Source organism: Trematomus bernacchii, unplaced genomic scaffold (genome assembly GCF_902827165.1).
Source record: "Trematomus bernacchii unplaced genomic scaffold, fTreBer1.1, whole genome shotgun sequence".
NCBI lineage: Eukaryota > Metazoa > Chordata > Actinopteri > Perciformes > Nototheniidae > Trematomus > Trematomus bernacchii.
In genome coordinates, this window is record NW_022987723.1 from 430,343 (window position 1) to 450,905 (window position 20,563).

General features: G+C 40.6%; 1 protein-coding gene across 2 annotated transcripts in view; it reads right to left on the reverse strand.

Annotated features, from left to right (window-relative positions):
* Positions 1-207: 207 nt before the first annotated feature.
* The window catches only part of vps39 (VPS39 subunit of HOPS complex), a 44,420-nt gene continuing 24,064 nt past the window's right edge, over positions 208-20,563 (reverse strand). For both annotated transcript variants that reach the window (XM_034144402.1, XM_034144401.1), the window contains exons 18-24: positions 19,785-19,913; positions 18,414-18,516; positions 15,219-15,264; positions 13,823-13,972; positions 5,069-5,203; positions 4,885-4,976; positions 208-2,451 (exon numbers count right to left, since the gene is read on the reverse strand). In XM_034144402.1, coding sequence (XP_034000293.1) covers positions 2,370-2,451; positions 4,885-4,976; positions 5,069-5,203; positions 13,823-13,972; positions 15,219-15,264; positions 18,414-18,516; positions 19,785-19,913 — 737 coding nt within the window. In that variant the 3' untranslated portion in view covers positions 208-2,369. The remainder of the gene's footprint in view (positions 2,452-4,884; positions 4,977-5,068; positions 5,204-13,822; positions 13,973-15,218; positions 15,265-18,413; positions 18,517-19,784; positions 19,914-20,563) is intronic.

Here is a 20,563-nt window from a genome sequence, read left to right on the forward strand (position 1 = left end):
GGCAGCATAGACAGGTCTTTTCTGTGTTAGAGTTTTACTCGCTACAGGGTGTACTTTGAGGGTTTGTGACTCTGCAGACCGTTTACATGCAGAACAAGCTACATAACACACAAGGGGACGGGTAAGAACCAGAAAAGCATGACATGGGACCTTTAAGCTAAAAGTGCAATATTTCCCTTACCTCAAATGAGTAGATGTGCACAAACATGAGTGGAAATCTTTCTTTATTCTGGTTAAAACCACACACACAGACACTCTGTCTTTATACAGTATACACACAGCGGGATAAATACTCCCTCTGAATACAAATGAGATTATTTCAGGAACAGTCGTAGCGAGGAAGTGTGCAAACTTTTAAAGAGAACAGGAGGAGGAGGAGGGTGTTTTCAAGCAGTAGGAGACGAAGGTAATGCTACAACTTGTGGGGAAAACTTGCGTGATTCAGCGGCTAAAACACACATTTAATTCATGAAAACCAACTGAAAACACTTTCATCTGAATTACTCGTGAGCGGGGGACTCCTGCGTCTCGTGTTCAGGCGGTAAAGAGACACTTTTTATAATTGTATTGCCTTTAAAACACAGATTCACTTTCCTTTCAGGTTAGTTTTTCATACACTCGTGTGATTTGACAACAAATAAAACACCCGTCTCGTTAAAGTGCTGTACGTAACTTTGAGAACTGTCTTACAGCGGGACTATGTAACTTTTAGAAGATGTGACACAATATTATTATTCATTATAAGCCTCGATGAAACACTTGTGCTACTCTTAACAACGCTGCAAGTCGTCATTATTGTAACTATTTTTGACTAAGTGATCTCGTGATTTTATGCGATCAAGTCACCCGAATATATTCAATTTAATGTCAAATTTGAGATGTGAAACCCGTCAACTTTGCCGTCAATAACCCAAATTATTTTTTATTTACTGTCAGTGAAAGTTTTAAAAAGCGGTAAAATGTAAACTTTGAAGAAGCTGGAAGACGGGAATTTGGGCTTTTTTGATAATAAAAAGACAGAGGATTCATTGATTATCAAAATGGATGCTGTTTTATTTTGTGACGGTTGATTAAATAGTGATTTTTCAGTTACTCGATTGACTTGATTGTTCAAAAGTTACATAGCCCCGCTTTAAAGGAGTTTAACTTCATAAACATTCAATGTCTTGGTAACACACAAATGAATACAGAGTAAGACAAATGGTGGATTATTAGGTTATTAATTATTTGGAAATCTAGATATTAAAGTGGTCATTTTAAGTCTTTTATAAGGGTTTTACTGCACTAAGTACTTCTCAAAGCTCAGAGTGTTTCAGAGGTTTTCTTCAATAACTAAGACTTAATATTCTAAGAGAGTATTTTAAAGACATTTTGAATTCACAACAAGTTTCTGGTGAATTATTGATATAATTATTGATATTTGTACCGTAATATGACCCTCATGTTTGATTTCTTATAGCTACAATAACAGTAATACGTACGTGAAGAAGACACATGTGAATACTTTAAAAAAAAAGGCCTTAAAGAGACGTTGAAGGACAGAAATCATCCACAAACTGAGGATTTAAGAGGTTTTTTCGGACACATTTATGACTATAATCTCAGAGAGTATTCTAAATATTTTCTTGAATTTACTTTTTTAAACTCAAGAGTAATTTAGAGTTGTTCCTCACACATGTATGTCTTTAAAGTCTCAGAGAATATGTTTTAAAATCTTGTTTATTTACTAATTTAATCTCAGACAATATTTAAGTTTTTCTCTGATAAATGATTATTTTGTTGTTCCAGTAGTATGACCGCTACACACCTTATAAAGCAGACACAGGAAAACTTTAAAAAAACTTGACAGAGATGAAGATGACTGTTAGAACATCGCTGTGAAAGATGTTAGTTGTAGAAGTCGCAATTTCAATTAAAAACAGTAACGCGAGACGGACGCTGCGTTGTCAGTGTCGACACATGCTAACACACATCATGTGAGTACAATCTTCAGAGTCACAGAAAGGCCTTTAAAGTGAACTCCTGCAGAGCGAGGCGCACACAGCGTCACAGGAGGAGGAGGAGGAGATAAAACTCAAATAAAACATCTCAAGGTGAGAACGAGCCTCGTCTTCCTCTCGGCGTCCGTCAAAAGCGATGAGAAGTGAGTCTCTTCTGGCGTTTCATGCTTTTTAAATGTCAGCCTGTGATTGTCCGGCACATTCCTCGTGTTCCTTCATGCAGGGAGCCTGTGATCCAGGAGGAGGTCTTGCTCTGAGGGTAAAGAAACGTCTGCACTCCTGTGAGGTGCTGCATCCTGAAACCTCCTCCAAAACATCCACACAGCAGGACAGGAGCTTGTTTATTAGTAAACAGTTGTTGTGTTGGTGTTACTGCTCGGTGGGACACACGGTGCGGTCTTTGCAGCAGAAGTAATGCACCACCACGCCGTTTGGGTACCTGGCAAACGCACTGCAGAGAGGAAGAGATAGTTAGATACAGGGCTTCATGTTGATGCTGAACAGCAGATAAAAAAATCTTAATTAAGAGAGGACATTTTAAATGAAGAATACTGTTATTTTACACCAGGAATGTCATAATGAGGTTTGATGATAACCCTTCTAGGAAAGACACTTCAGTGAGTGTAAAATGATAAGTTATTTGTCATGAACTCATATTTTGAAAGGGTTTTAAGGGCTGAAACTTCACTGAAACTAAGACTACATCAATAACTATATAATTAAATGGTTGAAAAACCTATTTTGTATTTGGAAGCTTATTTATTTATGTCTTTATATGGATATAAGGACCATGCATTATTACATTGCATTTAGCTGACGCTTTTATCCAAAGCGACTTACAATAAGTGCATTCGACCAAGAAGATACAAACTTGAAGAAAACAATCATATAAGTAATCCCTACTTATATGATTGTTTTCTTCAAGTTTGTATTATGTATGTAGAAATTATTAAAGACCGTGGTACCGTTAAGCTCCGAGAGATCTCTCTCCCCCGTCTGTGTGTGAGGGGGCGGGGCCGTTTACACACACGCAGCTGCTACATGCAGCAACACACACACACACACACACACACACACACACACACACACACGGCGGAGAGAACGCGCTCCGAGGTGTGGTTAAACTTTACCCGTCTCGCTCGTTGCCAAAAGTGCAATAAGAGTTTAGCATGTCAGGGCGGTAACACGAGCAATTTGTCTAAACATTTAGCAAAAGTGCTCCACATCCAGACGGAGAAATGCAACGGGTTCGACTGTCTTTCTAGCAGCTCTGTAGCCCCGTCCACGAGTAACGTTTCCACGTCAGGTGTTATGTATGCTAGCAGCAACACACGGAGCTAACTCAATGATACAAACATGGGTTAATGATTAGAGGTAAATTAGTTATTTATTTTGTTAAAGTTTCAGCTATTCTGTTTACAGTTCTGTCATCAGATTATTTAATACGATTTGTTAAAACATTGTTGTTTCTTTTGATGTGAAATATTATTTATTGAATTTTTTTTGTTTAGTTAATTTACCTTTTTTTTTCTTCAAAAGAACCGATAAGAGTACCGTTAAAGGACCGGATCGATAAGCGTTATCAATAAAACTAGTAGCACCATTAAAACCTTAACGATACCCATCCCTAAAGTACATACAAGTACATCAGGTTTCATAGAGCCAAAACATTTCAAGTGCTACTCAACAGGCTTTAGATAAGCCAGTCCTTAGTTAGTATATAAGTGCTTTGTTAGTAATTCTATCGCTCGAAGTGGAGTCGAAAGAGATGAGTTTTCAGTCTGCTCTGGAAGATGTGTAAGCTTTCTGCTGTCCTGATGTCAATGGGGAGCTCATTCCACCATGTTGGAGCCAGGAGAGCAAACCCACATGTTTTTGCTGATGGGAACTTGGGTCCCCCTCGCAGTGCGGGTGCAGCGAGCCGTTTGGCTGATGCAGAGCGGGGTGCACGTGCTGGGGTGTACGGTTTAATTGCATTAATCTCAGAAAAGAGATGATTTATTCCAGATTTGAGCTAATAGCTAATAGCTAATATCCATCTGCTGTCTTTAGGCTTAATGTCACAGTAAGTACATTTATCCCAAATCAAACATCATTAAAAGTCATTTAAATGTATTTGTGTACATATTATTATTTTATGAATTCCAGTTTATTTATTTTGTCTCCACCTTCTTAAGACAAGGTTGAATAATGATACATTTTAATAAAAGTGAAAAAATAAGGATTAGGAAAAACAAATATATAATACAAAAATTGATAAATGAATGCTTTTTAAGAATTAAATAGTTAGAGTGCATACATGAGTAACACATGCGTCACTTCCGGGCAAAAATGACGGCTCCGCCCACTTTTGGGGGAAAACAACGCTGTCATTTGAATGGCGATCGAGCCTGAAGCCACAGAGCTCTTCTGTTACTGTCCTTTGTTCTTAGAGGAAGTACAGAAACACTGAACTCTGGATTTGTTTTAATGTTTGAGGTGCAATAAACGACCCAGCAGCTTGTTGGCATGATACAACTATTATTTTCCGCCTCGCTCATGAGAGTAACAGCTGGCGAAATTACGGCCTCGCCTACTGATTTTAATTTAACCATATATCGAGCCTGATCGTCGATTTCCAATGATTTAATGTGATTGTTTGCCTGACCGGCCATCGTAATCGGGCTCTTTGAAGATCCAAAAATCCACGGTTTTCTTAATTTCTGATCGGATTGGCAAAAACTTCAGAATTGGTATCGACCGCCGTTCAAATGACAGCTTTGTTTTCCCCCAAAAGTGGGCGGGGCCGTCATTTTCGCCCGGAAGTGACGTAGGTGTTACTCTCATCTATACTGTTATTCATAAAGAATGGTAGAAAAAGGAATAAAGGATAATAATTTGTTACCTGTTTCCAATCTTCTTCTTGCAGACTCGGCAGGTCTTCTCCTCGGTGATGACACACTTCGCCTGCTGGTGGAAGATCCTCTCCTCCTGCACCTGCAACATCGAGACAGAGGAGTAAAAAAAAAAACAGCTTAATATATTGTTTTTATGGAAAAGAGTGAGCTGTAAATGTTCCAGAGTCTCACCCGGAGGAACTCTGCCTGCAGCAGGCTCTTCAGGACCTGGTTGCAGCGTTTCCTCTGAGCCTTCTCCTCCAGGACGCTCTCCAGGAACACGCGGATCTCTCTGATCTGAGTGTTAGCCGGGAGCAGGTTGATGGCCTGGGAGGAAAGCAACAAGTATTGGTTTGTCAGAGAGTGTTGAGCAGACTTTAGGAGTTTCAGTATTAGCAGGGACTTTAAAGAGCTGGGAGAGCGGTCACCAATCATGGTCAATCTGGGGGTTTACATTACCCACAATGCATTTCAGTCATGCATTTGGTGCAGGAGAATAATATCTATCGTTGTGCAAGGCAAGTTTATTTTTATGGCAAATGTGATGTCTTATGGCTGCAAAAGCATTAAGACATAGTGCAAAAGAAACACATTCTAAAATCATACTTTAATACATTTAATAACGGTGATGAAGAAGCCAAGAGACTAGACATTAGAACAAGAGAGAATAAGAAAGGTATAAAATACAAGAACAACATTGACAGGATGTGAAAACGAATTTGATTTAGGTGGTAGTTATCAGAATCCTTCCATCAGAATAAACAAGTTAGTTTATGAAACTAATATAGTGGGTAGACAAAGGCCCAATCCCAAACCACGCCCTACCCCTCCGTGACGGAGTGAACTCCATGGAGTGACACTCGCAGCTCAACGAGGCTCCCTCCTGTCAGATGGAGGGAGTAAATACAGCGGCAAGCTTTGGGACAAACTCCCCTCTCTCCGGCAGAAACAGGAAATGCCGTAACTGTATGTAACAACGGTTTCAAATCAGCATCTCTTTGACAAAAAATAAAAATGAATAACTAAAATAAAACTCCAAACATCTTTAATTGTGTTACTTTTTTGTAAAGCTCTTTTAGTTTTAAACCTGATGTTTATAAGCTTCTTAGTTTTTGCAACAGTCTGTAAATATACACAACTTTATAATAAAATGCACACATTTACCTTTTTCTAGACTAAACACAGGTATGATCCTAAGTTACAAATATATGAGGTTATCATGAGGTTGTTAACATCGCAATTTATCAGTGGATGTTTGCTAGAACTACTTGTTAACAGCGTGTTTCCTGACGGACACACAGCGTTGAGTCCGGTCAGGTAGAGACCGGTCTCAAGTCAGCACCGATGCAGACTCGCTGTTTGAGCGCTTGATAGCCCACTCCCCCTCCACACTGCTCCACACTCGTTGGTTTGGAACAGCACTTAATGAGGCGGACCCTCCGCGCGAACGCGCAAACGGAGGGGTAGTGTGTAGGGGTAGGGTGTAGGGGGTGGTTTGGGATTGGGCCTGAATGTGGGATTAGGATTGCATTCTGAGAAAGACTCCAGAGTAGAGTTGGAGTACATTTAGCAGAAAATAGCAAATAAATAAGAAGAAACTTGGATGGATCTGAGAAATAAAGTGATTACATTTAGAGATAAATTATTGGGAGTTTTAGCAGTAAATCCAGCGTCCTTTTATTAACTCACTTATTATTATGGAATTTGAAGCTTTAACTTTAGGTACATGTTGATAATAACACTTTTACTGAGGTTACATTTTGAATGCAGGATATTTACAGAGTATTTCCATACTGTATTGTTACTCTGTTTACTTTTACTTCTTCCACCACAGATCAATATTTAAATTAGCCACACGACAAACATTTGGCTGCTGTTTGTTTTGAACTCCCTCCCTGTTAGGCCTAGGCTCCATGGGAACGAAAACGGGTTGTATCCGCATATTTCTCTTGCGTATAGCCCTTTAAGCTACACGACGCCGTAACGGAACCGTAGAAACGGACCCTGCAAACGACAACGGGTCCAAAGGTGGATAGATCTGGGAACGGAGCGCTCTGGGGGGTCCAACGGGGCCGTGTGGTCGCCTATACGGTCATCCGTTTCTGATAATGACGACGCAATAGCCCCGCCTCTCCCCACCTCTGCTGCTCACCCCCGCAAAAGTACACTGCACACTGAATTCAGATTATTTATCTTTATCTCGATATGGACATAAACGCGAGTGAAGTCTAATCTGACTGGACGGAGACACGCAGCTGTGATGCAGCGGGAGCAAAACACACACTTCAAGTCAGATCACCACCCTTAGCTATTTTAATTACCTCTCAAACTACCTAAACTAGTTATAAATATGTTTATTTTTACTGTCGGGTTTACTTACTGGATCAGCTGCTGCATGAGGAAGCATGAAGATTTAAACTTTAACACACGTTGACCGGCGAAAAACTCTGCCCGGTTCCGTCGGCCCCCACCGCGGAGAATAAACAGAAGTGCAGCCATGACAACCATTCTTCTTCGCTGCTTTTGTGGAGGAAGTTGCTGCTTTTGTGGAGGAAGTTACAGCGCCACGTACAGGCTCGGCATATGTACTGCAGCTTTTCCAGCGGTTGGATGTAAACGGAGCCGTCTCGTGTAGCTTGACACAATCCGGTGTATATTGCGTGGGGACGGAAGCTTTTTGGCGTTTGTGTTAATCCTATGCGTTTTGCCGTATGCGTTCCCGTGGAGCCTGGGCCTTAGTGTGTGTGTGTGTGTGTGTCAGTGTGTGTGTGTGGCCTAGCATTACTATCCTTGTGGGGACCTAAATCTGTTTACACAGTCACGTGTGGGGACTCGTCTCCCTTATGGGGACATAATGGAGGTCCCCATGAGGGGGATCATTAATTTTAGGGTGAAGACTTGGTTAGGGTTAGGGTTAGGCATGTGTTGGTTATGGTTAAGGTTAGGATAAGTCTCCAGGAAATGCATGTAAGTCAATGTAAGTCAATGTAATGTCCCCTGAAGTGATGTATACATGGTATGTGTGTGTGTGTCAGTGTGTGAGAAAGGCATCGCTGATCTGTATTCAACTCGCAGGCCTTTCAGAATAAGAGTCTCTCAGTGGTTTTATTGGTGTTTTGTTCAGAAGCTCTCTCTGTTGTCTCTCTCTCTCTCTGCCTCTCTTTCTCCCTCATTGACTTTAATGTCTCTCTGCTTTCATTTCCTCGAGCCGCACTCCCACACTCAGACCCGACTGTACAAAACTCCTGGGAAAACTTCCAACAGGAAGCTTTTTGTGTGTGTCGGTCAATTTTGTATCTTTCATTTGTCTAAAGATTTAATTTAAGATGATATTCAAATGTCAAATGTTCTCAAGTAATGTAGTTATAATTTAGTCTATATAAGGCCTACAGATAGAGCAGCTATTTTCAGACTCCAGCTTACTGCTACCTGCCTGCTTCCTGCCAGCTACCTGCCAGCTACCTGCCAGCTACCTGCCTAAGACCTGCCAAAGACCAGTATCTGGGAATGTTAAGCCCTCCCACTATTTTCCAAGAGGGCGTTGCCAGATTTTCAATTTCAGGATTTAACCAGGAGATGGCGCTTCATTCACAAAAACAGGAAGACAACTTTCATGGACTTTCAGTTTTGTTTAGAAGAGCATTTGAACACATCAATATTTTAGATCAAATAAAGTATATCTAATCTTGTAATTCAATAATATATAGTCCCCTTTCAATGTCCCATGTATGTCCCTTGCAAAGTCCAGACGGGCACGTTTTTTTCCTCGAATAAATGTTTTGTTCTTTAAGCCCTTCTCTCGCAGATACCGTCTTATGGTTATTGGGCTGCAGTCATTCGTAACGGCCTTAATTTGAGTTGAGGATTGGCCTGTGTCTTTACAGACAGCCCGTAGCACAGGTGAATTTTTTTTGCGTCTTGTTTGTTTGTAGCCTTTATTTAACCAGGTTAAAAAATCCCATTGAGATCAACGATCTCTTTTTCAAGGGAGACCTGCGGTACATTGGTTACACATAAAAACAACAGAAAACAAAAAGGACATCACAACATAATTACAGGGGTATAAATTAGCAACCTATTCACAATGACAGGTATCTAATAACATTTCATCCAGCCGCGCTTTAAAATGATGCAAGGGAATCAAAATGCTCAGTTTCAAAATGTTTTGCATGGTGTTCCAAGCTAGAGGAGCAGCGCACATAAAAGCTTTAGTACCTAAAACAGTCCTAACACTTGGCACATGTAATAAAAACATATCCTGGGATCTCAGGCAATAGCTACTTGCCACTCTCTGTGAGATCAAAGAGCAGATATAAGTTGGGAATTTACCCAACATGGCTTTATAGATAAACATGTACCAGTGACTGAGCCTCCGTACAGTAAGTGAAGGCAGACCTGCCTTGGCATACAGGGTACAGTGATGAGTGGGTACTTTACAGTTTGTAACAAATCTCAGAGCACTGTGATAGGCGGCATCTAACCTTTCCAGGCAATGCATTCATATATATCAAATCACCATAGTCCAGCACAGCTAAAAAGGTCACAGTGACTAGCCTTTTGCTGGCTTCAAAAGAGAAACAGGACTTGTTTCTGAAAAAGAAACCTAGTCTAACCCTCAGCTTTTTAAGCAGATTAATGACCTGAAGTTTAAAAGTAAGACAATCATCAAGCCAGATACCAAGGTATTTATAACAGGTAACCACTTCGAGTACTTGTCCTTGCATAGTAACAATATCCAAAGCAGTCTCTGGAGTCTTTTTAGCTTTAGAAAAGAGCATTACCTTGGTTTTCTCAACATTTAAAAGAAGCTTAAGCTCAGCGAGCTGAGTCTGAATAATGTTAAAAACAGCCCGTAATTTAACAACCGCCTCCTTAATGGAGGGACCTGCACAGTACATCACAGTGTCATCCGCATAAAAATGCAAAGTAGCTTCATCCACATTTTCACCTAAACTATTGATGTAGATGGAGAATAAAAGTGGACCTAAAACAGAACCTTGAGGAACACCATTAGCAATGTTCAACCACTCAGAAGACAGCCCATCAAAGTGAACCCATTGGGACCTTTCAGAGAGGTAGTTCACAAACCACCCCACTGTATGGCTGGATATGCCAATACTGAGTAGCCTCTGCTTTAAGATGCGATGATCGACGGTGTCAAACGCTTTGGAAAGGTCAATAAATAGAGCTGCACAACTCTGCTTTTTATCTAAAATACTTGTAATGTCATTCACCACTTTCATTGTGGCAGTGATGGTGCTATGTTGCTTTCTGAAACCTGACTGATGTTTAGACAGGATGTCATTGTTACATAAAAACTCCTTTACTTGTTCACTCACTAGGCGTTCAAGAACCTTAGCCGGAACTGACAATTTAGAGATTGGCCTATAGTTATTTAAAACAGTTGCCTCCCCTCCTTTTAGTAGTGGCGGGACATACGCTGACTTCCATACTTTAGGAATTGTGTTTGTGCTGAGGGAGAGGTTAAAAAAAAAAAGAATAGTTGTTTCTTTTAAACAAACCAACGTTGCAGAAGAAGAGAGCTTCCCAGACCCACCACAGTGTTTGTCTGTCTGCTAATGAGAAGCCCCTCTTCCTCCTCCTCTTCCTCCTCCACCATGTTCAACTGCTCTTCACCACAATAGGAGTCCATGAAGAGGAATTCCCATTAAAAAGGTCCCAAACAGACAAATCTGTACCCGAACAAACATCCTGAAGCTACAGGTCGCTGCAGCCGGATCATTATTCTGTTAAAACGTCCCAAAAACGTATAAAATCGCATATTTTTCAACCTTGATTTTGTGAAGGAATCAGTAAAAGGAATATTCGGAGTCACAGTTTCCTGATAAAGCTTTGGAGAGGATGCGTTCCTCTTTAAATTTGCTTTGGACATGTAGTTACACTTAAGGTTTCAAATGGTCTTCACTGGTTAAGGGTCGATGTCCCCAAGTTCACTTCCAGAGAAATGGAAGGAAACTTCAGGATGTGATTCCCTCGAGGGAAAGAGCCGAGAGACGTTCAACGCCTCATGAATATGGATTAGCACCTCATATAACCCGACTTCAAATAATGCAAATGACCCCTTTAAGGGAAGTCTTCTTTACTAGAGAACAGGCTCAACAAGAAAAATAGGTCTTGAGCCGGTTTTGTACATAACAGCTTTTTATGCAAATTGTCTCTCTTCTGTTTTTCAGGTATTTGAAAGTATAAGAAAACAATTTTATAAAAGATTTTCACGTGTCTCTCGGGGGAGATCTGCTCCCTTGTTCTATCAGAAAGCAGCAGCTCGACTGCAAACCCCTGTAGTCTCGCTGTAAATACCAAACTAAATTAAATCTTTCTGTTCAGTTCATTCACTGCTTTAATTTCACGCTAAATGACTCATTTTGTGTGAGTTCCTGTCATTATTAATCATGTTGTTCCATCTCATCTCTTTTAATTGAGCCCTCTCTTATCTGTCCCACTTTCATGTTTTTTCTGAATTGACAAATCAAGTTATAATAACAAATCCCTGGGTTGAGTTAGAAACTAATGAATGCTTTGTGTATTAAGAGCAGGCTTGAGAACCAGATGGAGTTCAACAAGTGCGACAACTTTTGTGCTTGTGTCAGAAAAACGTTGGCAGCTTCACAACAGTTTAAGTGCTTTTCTGTGATAACTTCCTGTCACAGTTGATGCTGTTTTTATGCACTGAACATATGTTACACTGTTGTTGTTAAAGCCAGGCTCGCACTGCAGGAGTTTAGAAATCCTTACCGTATTTAAAATCTGGTTGCAACTGCAAGGATTATCTCGTCTCTAATCTGAAACATGCACACTTTGCAAGATATGAAAATAATGGCGCATCACACAGGATATTATTAGGTTATCGCTCCACAGGGGGATCGTACGGAGAAGCACATGTAAGCAAAAATAAAGACTGACGTGGTGCAACAACGAGCTGCAGTAAAGCTCTGCAGGAATAAAACAAAGAAGGATTCTGGATGTGAACACTGGTCTTCAGCGAGAACTGGAGGTGAGATAAGAGCCGTCAGTTTTAATCCCCATCAACAGGAGTATGCTAGCTTACGTTATAATACCTCTTATTTAAATTGTTCCCAATGGAGCTGCCTCAAAGTAGCTTATTTTCTTCTGAATGCACCACATCTTTTCAGAAAAGAGACAGTAATGTGACGGTAGAAAATGGACGTGAAGCTACATTTTGTCCCCGTCTGCATCATAACAACCACCGAATTGTACATTGTCTAATTGAGTGGTGATAAACATGTTTTGTGGACACAGCGCCTAATTATCCAGATTTGAATTCCTAAATATCAAAACATATTTGCAATTAAAACGGCAACAATGAGTCACTGAGAAGTTCAGGGGGTTTAAGACTGGATCTGTTAACTTCTCACATTAACACATCATCTGGGCCAAACATCAGTCACAACCAAGGAGTTTTCCTCCAGCTATAGGGAAAGTGTATCGGGTATAAATCTGCTGAACACCTTCTGTTCTGTCTACAGTGTTGAGTTTGCTGTGGTGTGTGCACCTTGGTGGAGTTGAGCTTGTTGTGGTGTTTTTACCTTGGTGGTGTTGAGCTAGCTGTAGTGTGTTTACCTTGGTGGTGATGAGCTTGCTGTGGTGTTTTTACCTTGGTGGTGTTGAGCTAGCTGTGGTGTTTTTACCTTGGTGGTGTTGAGCTAGCTGTGGTGTGTGTACCTTGGTGGTGTTGAGCTAGCTGTAGTGTGTGTACCTTGGTGGTGATGAGCTAGCTGTGGTGTGTGTACCTTGGTGGTGTTGAGCTAGCTGTGGTGTTTTTACCTTGGTGGTGTTGAGCTAGCTGTGGTGTGTGTACCTTGGTGGTGTTGAGCTAGCTGTGGTGTTTTTACCTTGGAGGTGTTGAGCTAGCTGTGGTGTTTTTACCTTGGTGGTGTTGAGCTAGCTGTGGTGTGTGTACCTTGGTGGTGTTGAGCTAGCTGTAGTGTGTGTACCTTGGTGGTGATGAGCTAGCTGTGGTGTGTGTACCTTGGTGGTGTTGAGCTAGCTGTGGTGTTTTTACCTTGGTGGTGTTGAGCTAGCTGTGGTGTGTGTACCTTGGTGGTGTTGAGCTAGCTGTGGTGTTTTTACCTTGGTGGTGTTGAGCTAGCTGTGGTATTTTTACCTTGGTGGTGTTGAGCTAGCTGTGGTGTTTTTACCTTGGTGGTGTTGAGCTAGCTGTGGTGTTTTTACCTTGGTGGTGTTGAGCTAGCTGTGGTGTGTGTACCTTGGTGGTGTTGAGCTTGCTGTGGTGTGTTTACCTTGGTGGTGTTGAGCTAGCTGTGGTGTGTGTACCTTGGTGGTGTTGAGCTTGCTATGGTGTTTTTACCTTGGTAGTGTTGAGCTAGCTGTGTTGTTTTTACCTTGGTGGTGTTGAGCTAGCTGTGGTGTTTTTACCTTGGTAGTGTTGAGCTAGCTGTGGTGTGTTTACCTTGGTGGTGTTGAGCTAGCTGTGTTGTTTTTACCTTGGTAGTGTTGAGCTTGCTGTGGTGATGAGCTAGCTGTGGTGTTTTTACCTTGGTGGTGTTGAGCTTGCTGTGGTGTGTGTACCTTGGTGGTGTTGAGCTTGCTGTGGTGTTGAGCTAGCTGTGGTGTTTTTACCTTGGTGGTGTTGAGCTTGCTGTGGTGTTTTTACCTTGGTGGTGTTGAGCTTGCTGTGGTGTGTTTACCTTGGTAGTGTTGAGCTAGCTGTGTTGTTTTTACCTTGGTGGAGTTGAGCTAGCTGTGGTGTTTTTACCTTGGTGGTGTTGAGCTTGCTGTGGTGTTTTTACCTTGGTGGTGTTGAGCTTGCTGTGGTGTGTTTACCTTGGTGGAGTTGAGCTAGCTGTAGTGTGTTTACCTTGGTGGTGTTGAGCTAGCTGTGGTGTTTTTTACCTTGGTGGTGTTGAGCTTGCTGTGGTGTTGAGCTAGCTGTGGTGTGTTTACCTTGGTGGTGTTGAGCTTGCTGTGGTGCAGCTCCAGGACATGTAGCGCCGCCTGCAGGTTGGCTTGAGGCTCCGACAGCTCCATCTTGATCGGCCCCAGGCAGTGAACATCAGGAGGGGAAAGGTACATCCGCAGCAACGACAGATACACCTGCAGGGAGGAAATATCAAGTTCAAGGTACAAGGCTTTTATTAGTCATACGTACATAGTTACAGTGTAGTTATGACGATGAAAATCTTAGGTCACAGGCCCCACCAACAGTGCATATATATATATATTAGAGTCATTGATATATCACTTGACCAGAAATGCGTCATGAGAATACTGATGAAGCAGCATAAAATCATGCAAGACAAAAATTCACCTAAAAAAACAACTATCAAGGATTTTACAGAATTGAAAAACAGGATAAATATACCGAAACAGCATAAGACAAGATATAACATTTGCCCACATTACAGCAGAAAAAAACTTAGATAAGAAACCAGACAAGAAATGATTAATAATTGTAATAGAAATTGTACATTTGAAGGTTTATGCACTAGACTCTAAACTGCATTTTGTTGTCTCGGTACTCAACGACAATACATTCTTCTTATCTAATCAAACAATACAAAATGATATACTTAAAGTTTCAGGAACCTACCTGACTAAGAACATGGTGACTTTAAATACAGAAGTAGCTGGACATTTGGGAAATTATGCTTTAGCTAAACGTAAAAACGTTAGATTTAAAACAAGAGTGAAGTAGCAATAGCTGCAATGAAATTAGCATATGTATCCATGCATACACACACAACCGCACAAACATTTGACATTGATATACCATGCAACGGTCTGAGAAATAGCTCAAAAATATGTACATAAATAACATCTTAATAACTGAACTGAAGCTATGTTGGTAGTCTAGCTCTTTCCCAGTCTTCATGCTAAGAATGCTTGAAATTAGGCTATTGGGCTTTTTTTTAAATTAAAAGTGGACTTTACACACCGGCATCTATTAAGGATTTCATTACTTTCTGACCTTCAAAGAAACAGCATTGATTCATTGATTTTTTCCTCCAACCAAACACTTGTTCACTCATTTTGACTTCTTTCATTTTGGTGTTTACTTGAAAATTCAAGCTACTTTTCAGACAAACATCAGACAACAACTCATATTCATGACGAATAAGGCTGTCTGTAGAGTTGTGTGCCTGTCATCTGGAAAGATAAATAATCCATTATATTTGTGAAGCTCTTTCTGAAGGTACTTAACCGTAAGAAGCCGAGTGTACATAATGAGAAAAGTGGTCATGAAACAACACAATGAAATCCAAGAGAACGAAGGTTAGAGAAACATATTGTCTCATCTGGAACATGAACAAAATGGAACAAAACATTAAAAGCTCCTTACATCTTTGTTCCCTTCCTCTGAACTGCTGTAGTGGCTGTGACAGTATCTGCAGAGAACAGAGGAAACATGAAAACATATTTATTTCTATAAAGCTCACAGCGCTGTAACAACATAGTGAGGATGACTGCGTAAAGTCAAAGCATCTTTCTGTCTTAGGGCGCATTCACACCAGCCGTTTATAGTCCGGTTGAATCGAACCCTGGTGCGTTTAGCCGCTTGGTGTGGTTCATTTGGGTCGGTGTGAACACAGTCCGAGACCTCTTAAGTGAACTAAACAACCGGACTCTGGTCCACTAAAATAGGTGGTACGATACGATACGATATACTTTATTGTCCCCGTAAGGAAATTTGTTCTGGACTCCGTCCTGCAGTGCATACATGTACATATACAAACATAGTGGACATTAAGAGACATACACATATCATCAGTCATACACCGTTTGAACAAACACAATACACACACGTACATACTGACAATGGCGACTATTGCACAACCCTCATGGCCAACACATGGTGGTCTCGGAACGCTTGCTTGCGAACTCTGGAGCGGTTCATTGCTGGTGTGAACGCAGTCCGCACCAAAACATAGGAAGCGTAGTATTTACGTGTCACAAGAACGCGGGTGTCTTCATTTCTTTAGTGAAAGAGTGAAGCAGAATGATGTGTTGAACAGTGTCGTGTAAAGTAAAAACAACTATCAAACTAAAAACTATACATAAAAGTCAGAGCCACCTGCCGCCGGTGAAACCCCCTCCTTACTGCAGAACGTCTCTCATTATATGTGTTATAATGTTTTGTATCGCACGTTGTCTGATTATATAATCATATGCGCCGTTGCTGTTGATATGCTCTCCAGATTAACAACAGCATGAAAATAACCTGCCGATGCTCCATGGTGGAGGCTCCGGTAGAAATTGCCGGGATTTGCGTTTTTACCCCCTTAAAAGGTGGGGTAGGTAAGTTTGAGAAACCGGCTCGAGATACACTTTTTGTTATATTCCATGGAATGCTCTTAACATCCCGATATCAATGAATATCTTAAGTGCTTTGACAAAAAAATCCATAAAAGAATGTCATCTGTGGAAGCCGTAATACTGTAAAAAGTACGACCAATCATTTTAGCCGGCCTGGCTAAAATAACTGGATGGCCTACCTGCCTGTCAGCCTTCCATCTGTGCACAAACTTATCTCGTGCCCTCATTGGTCATGTGCGCGTTCGTGTGTGTTGGAGGAGGGGCTCTGTCAGGAAGTGGCAGATTTTTTCCGGCTGTGTATTTTCAAATTCTAGCGAACTCGAGCTGGTTTCTCTGAAATTACCTACCCCACCTTTAATGTCTGACCAATTGTTGAACAGCATTTCCGAGCACATGACTTGTGTTTAAAATGTATAGTCCGTTTGAGTTTTGCCCGTGTGAACGCAAACCGAACCTTCTGAAAAATGAAACAATGCAACAAACTGTCGTCTGGTGCGCACCAGAGAAGCGGACTATTAGGTGTGAATGCACCCTTACAAACAAAGAAACAAATGACAAACTTTGTCACAAATGTACAGTTTCAGACCGTTTAACATTCAGAAAATTATATCTAATCATTAGCAGTGGTACTTAAGTATAATTTTGAGGTACCTGTACTTTACTTGAGTATTTCTATTTCCTGCTACTATACTTCTACTCCACTGGTACTTATTTGGAAGATTCAGATTCAGATAAATAGTGCAATATCTTACCACCAGATCATTTATCATGTAGGCTTCGTATTATTATTATTATTAGAGGTAGAGATTAAACTACTACAACTGTTTTTATTTCATTGTTTGGAAAGGAGAAAGTTACAGAGCAGGGGAGAATTGTAATATTCTGAGAAGAACTCCAGAGTTGGAGTATATTTAGAAGAAAATAGCAAATAAATAAGATGAACCTTGGAAATGTCTGAGAAATAAAGTGATTACATTAAGAGATGAATTGTTGGAAATGCATCAGTAAATCTACATCCAGAATGACTAAGATTAAAATGGAATTTCTCTCTGTAAAAAAGCAGTAAAATCTAATAGAAAAAAATGAAAAAGTACCTAAAAAACCTTCAGACATTTGAGACTATTGATTATTATAAAATGTTGAAACTTTAACAATAGGTTTATTTTAATGGTAATACTTTTACTGAGGTTACAGTTTGAATGCAGGACATGTACTTGTACAGTAACAGAGTATTTCCACCCTGTGTTGGTACTCCGTTTACTTTTACCTCTTCCACCACACATCAATATTAAATATAAAATGAGCCACTGGACAAACATTTGGCTGCTGTTTGTTGTGAACTCCCTTCCTGTTCATCTGCAGGATGGTGTGTTTGTCTGTTGGAGTGAGTGTGAGAGAGAGTGTGTGTGTGTGTGTGTGTGTGTGAGTGTGTGTGTGTGTGTGTATGTGTGTGTGAGTGTCTGTGAGTGTGAGTGTGAGTGTGAGTGTGTGTGTGCAGGAGGACTCACTCTTCAGCCATGTGTGTGTGTGTGTGTGTGTGTGTGTCTGTGTCTGTGTGTGTGCAGGAGGACTCACTCTTCAGCCATGTGTATGTATGTCTGTGTGTGTGTGTGTGTGTGTCTGTGTCTGTCTGTGTGTGTGTGTGTGCAGGAGGACTCACTCTTCAGCCATGTGTGTGTGTGTGTGTGTGTGTATGTGTCTGTGTCTGTGTGTGTGCAGGAGGACTCACTCTTCAGCCGTGTGTGTCTGTCTGTCTGTGTGTCTGTGTGTGTGTGTGTGTATCTGTCTGTGTGTGTGTCTGTGTCTCTGTGTCTGTGTGTGTGTGTGTGTGTGTGTGTGTGTATGCAGGAGGACTCACTCTTCAGCCATGTGTGTGTCTGTCTGTCTGTCAGTGTCTGTCTGTGTGTGTCTGTGTGTGTGTGTATGACGACTCACTCTTCAGCCATGTGTGTGTCTGTCTGTGTCTGTCTGTGTGTGTGTGTGTATGTATGTCTGTGTGTGTGTGTGTTTTTGTGTGTGTATGTATGTCTGTGTGTGTGTGTGTGTGTTTTTGTGTGTATGTGTGTGTATGTGTGTGCGCAGGAGGACTCACTCTTCAGCCATGTGTGTGTCTGTGTGTGTGTGTGTGTTTGTGTATGTATGTCTGTCTGTGTGTGTGTTTGTGTGTGTATGTGTGTATGTGTGTATGTGTGTGTGTGTGTGTGTGCGCAGGAGGACTCACTCTTCAGCCATGTGTGTGTCTTTCAGGATGTGCACGTAGATGAAGAGCGCCTGCTCGTGTTTCCCCATGCGACCCAGCAGCAGCGCCCGCTCCTCCAGCAGCCCTGAGGTCAAAGGGTGGGGTTTTTATTAACGGCTTAAAAACTAATATAACTTCACTAAAACCTTCCTCTATAACTGACAACATATGTACATGAGGTCATGGGAAACACATAAAACACTTTGTTCTATAACATTATCACAATAACACAGTTTTAAAGGATGCAGCCCCAATTTGTCTGTGTATGTCTATGTAGTGATGTATATCTGTGTATAAACTGTATATTAATGTATGTATACATGAGTGTAAATATGCATTTGTCTGCATATTTATGCTCGCCATCATACAAGCCTATTTATTTTATTTTTCCTTATTTTCTATTATTATTATTATTATTATTATTATTATTATTATTTTTTTTATTTCAGTTTAAAAATATATATTGTTATTCCTATTTTTATATTTTTATTTTACTATCTTAAAATGTTGTGTTTTGGTCTTGCATAGATCATTGTATTGTTTTTTCCTTAAAGGGGACCTATCATGCAAAATGCACTTTTTGATGTCTTTTATACATAACTATGTGCCCCCGGTGTGTCGGGGAACTCACGCAGCATCAGAAAATAAAACCCTCTCTCTTTTCCTCCGTACCCAAATATCTAAAAACGGGGCTACAACGGAGCTGATCCAGATTTGCGTCCGATATGACGTAATATCTGAAATGTGGACCCACGGCCCTATCAGAAACGTTGCTATCAGAAACAATGCCCGACTGTTTTGGACGTAATATGGTCGGTGTTTACATTAGCATGGCTAACACTCAGAGCTAACCTGTACTGGAGAGCATGTGTGTGAAGAAGCAGGAAATAAAAAGGAACTCACCTTGTGGTATAACCGGCAAGAGAGAAAGCCTTTGAGCTCCATACTGTTTCAGAAATAATCCTTGATAATCCATCATGCTATTGCCTACAAATAGCATGATAGGTGACCTTTAACCTTAGAGCACCCTTTAAAATTTGATTTTTTTATTCCAATTATTTGTATTTTCTTTTATGAAATCTTTTAATTTCTTTACGTTTTCAATTATTATCCTTGAATTCATAAAATACATCACAATAATGGGGAAAACATTACACAAAAGCAAATGTAAATGTTTGTTTTGACTCTGGCAATCAATCATTTATAAGAGCGGTTTAAATGATTATGACGTTGGTTTCACATTATCATAGGAGGGTCATACATTTAAATGTCAGCGTCTATAGACATTAAATTCCACATCCTGGTGAGTATTTGTCGAGCAAACAGAGGAGGCGCCTTCTCCTCAGAACTCACCGTCAAAGGGAAAATCACTGATGAGTCTGGATGGCTGGTAGCTGGTGGAAATATCCAGGAAGGACAGCAGCTTCTTCCTGAACTCGCCCAGATCCCCCTCCTCCTTCCCCGCAGACACAGGGGGAACTCCTGCAGAGACCACACATTGAGTTTAAGAAGAGTAACGTCTGTATAGAAGGAACTGAAACTGTCAGATTTCATCACTACGGGGGAGTTCAAGTCCATCTTAAAAGGACAGAGAACAAGAATCCATTGGTCGATGTGATTTCTATATCCCATAATTGAAGTCGTTTTAAATTGTGCCAGTTTTTAATGTTTTATAATAGCTGCTTTTATTTGCATATTGTTAGAGCCATTTTCATTTAATTATTATGGTCTGAATGTTAGGCTTAATAATAATATAAGGATTTAGATTAAACTTTCTTTTTGTGAGTCACACTATGGTTTAAAAGATATTAATTTAAGGCTCACTTATTTGTTATCAAATGTGCGCCAGGTATCACGTGCACGGCTAAATGCCTATATATGGTAGGTTGATAGGACATAGCTGATTGTGATGAGACGGGGAAGCGGTAAAGTCTTTTGACCGTGTTCTTTTTGGATACTGATAACTTTTATTTACTATGAAGCGACAGGGTATATGCAGGAATCCTGAAGTCAAATGTAAGACCTTTTAAGACCTTTTTTAAGACCCTTTCCATACATTTTAAGACCTCATCGCCACTTGGAGGTTTAACCGGTTACATTGGCGACACACTTTACCTCACATTGACTATATA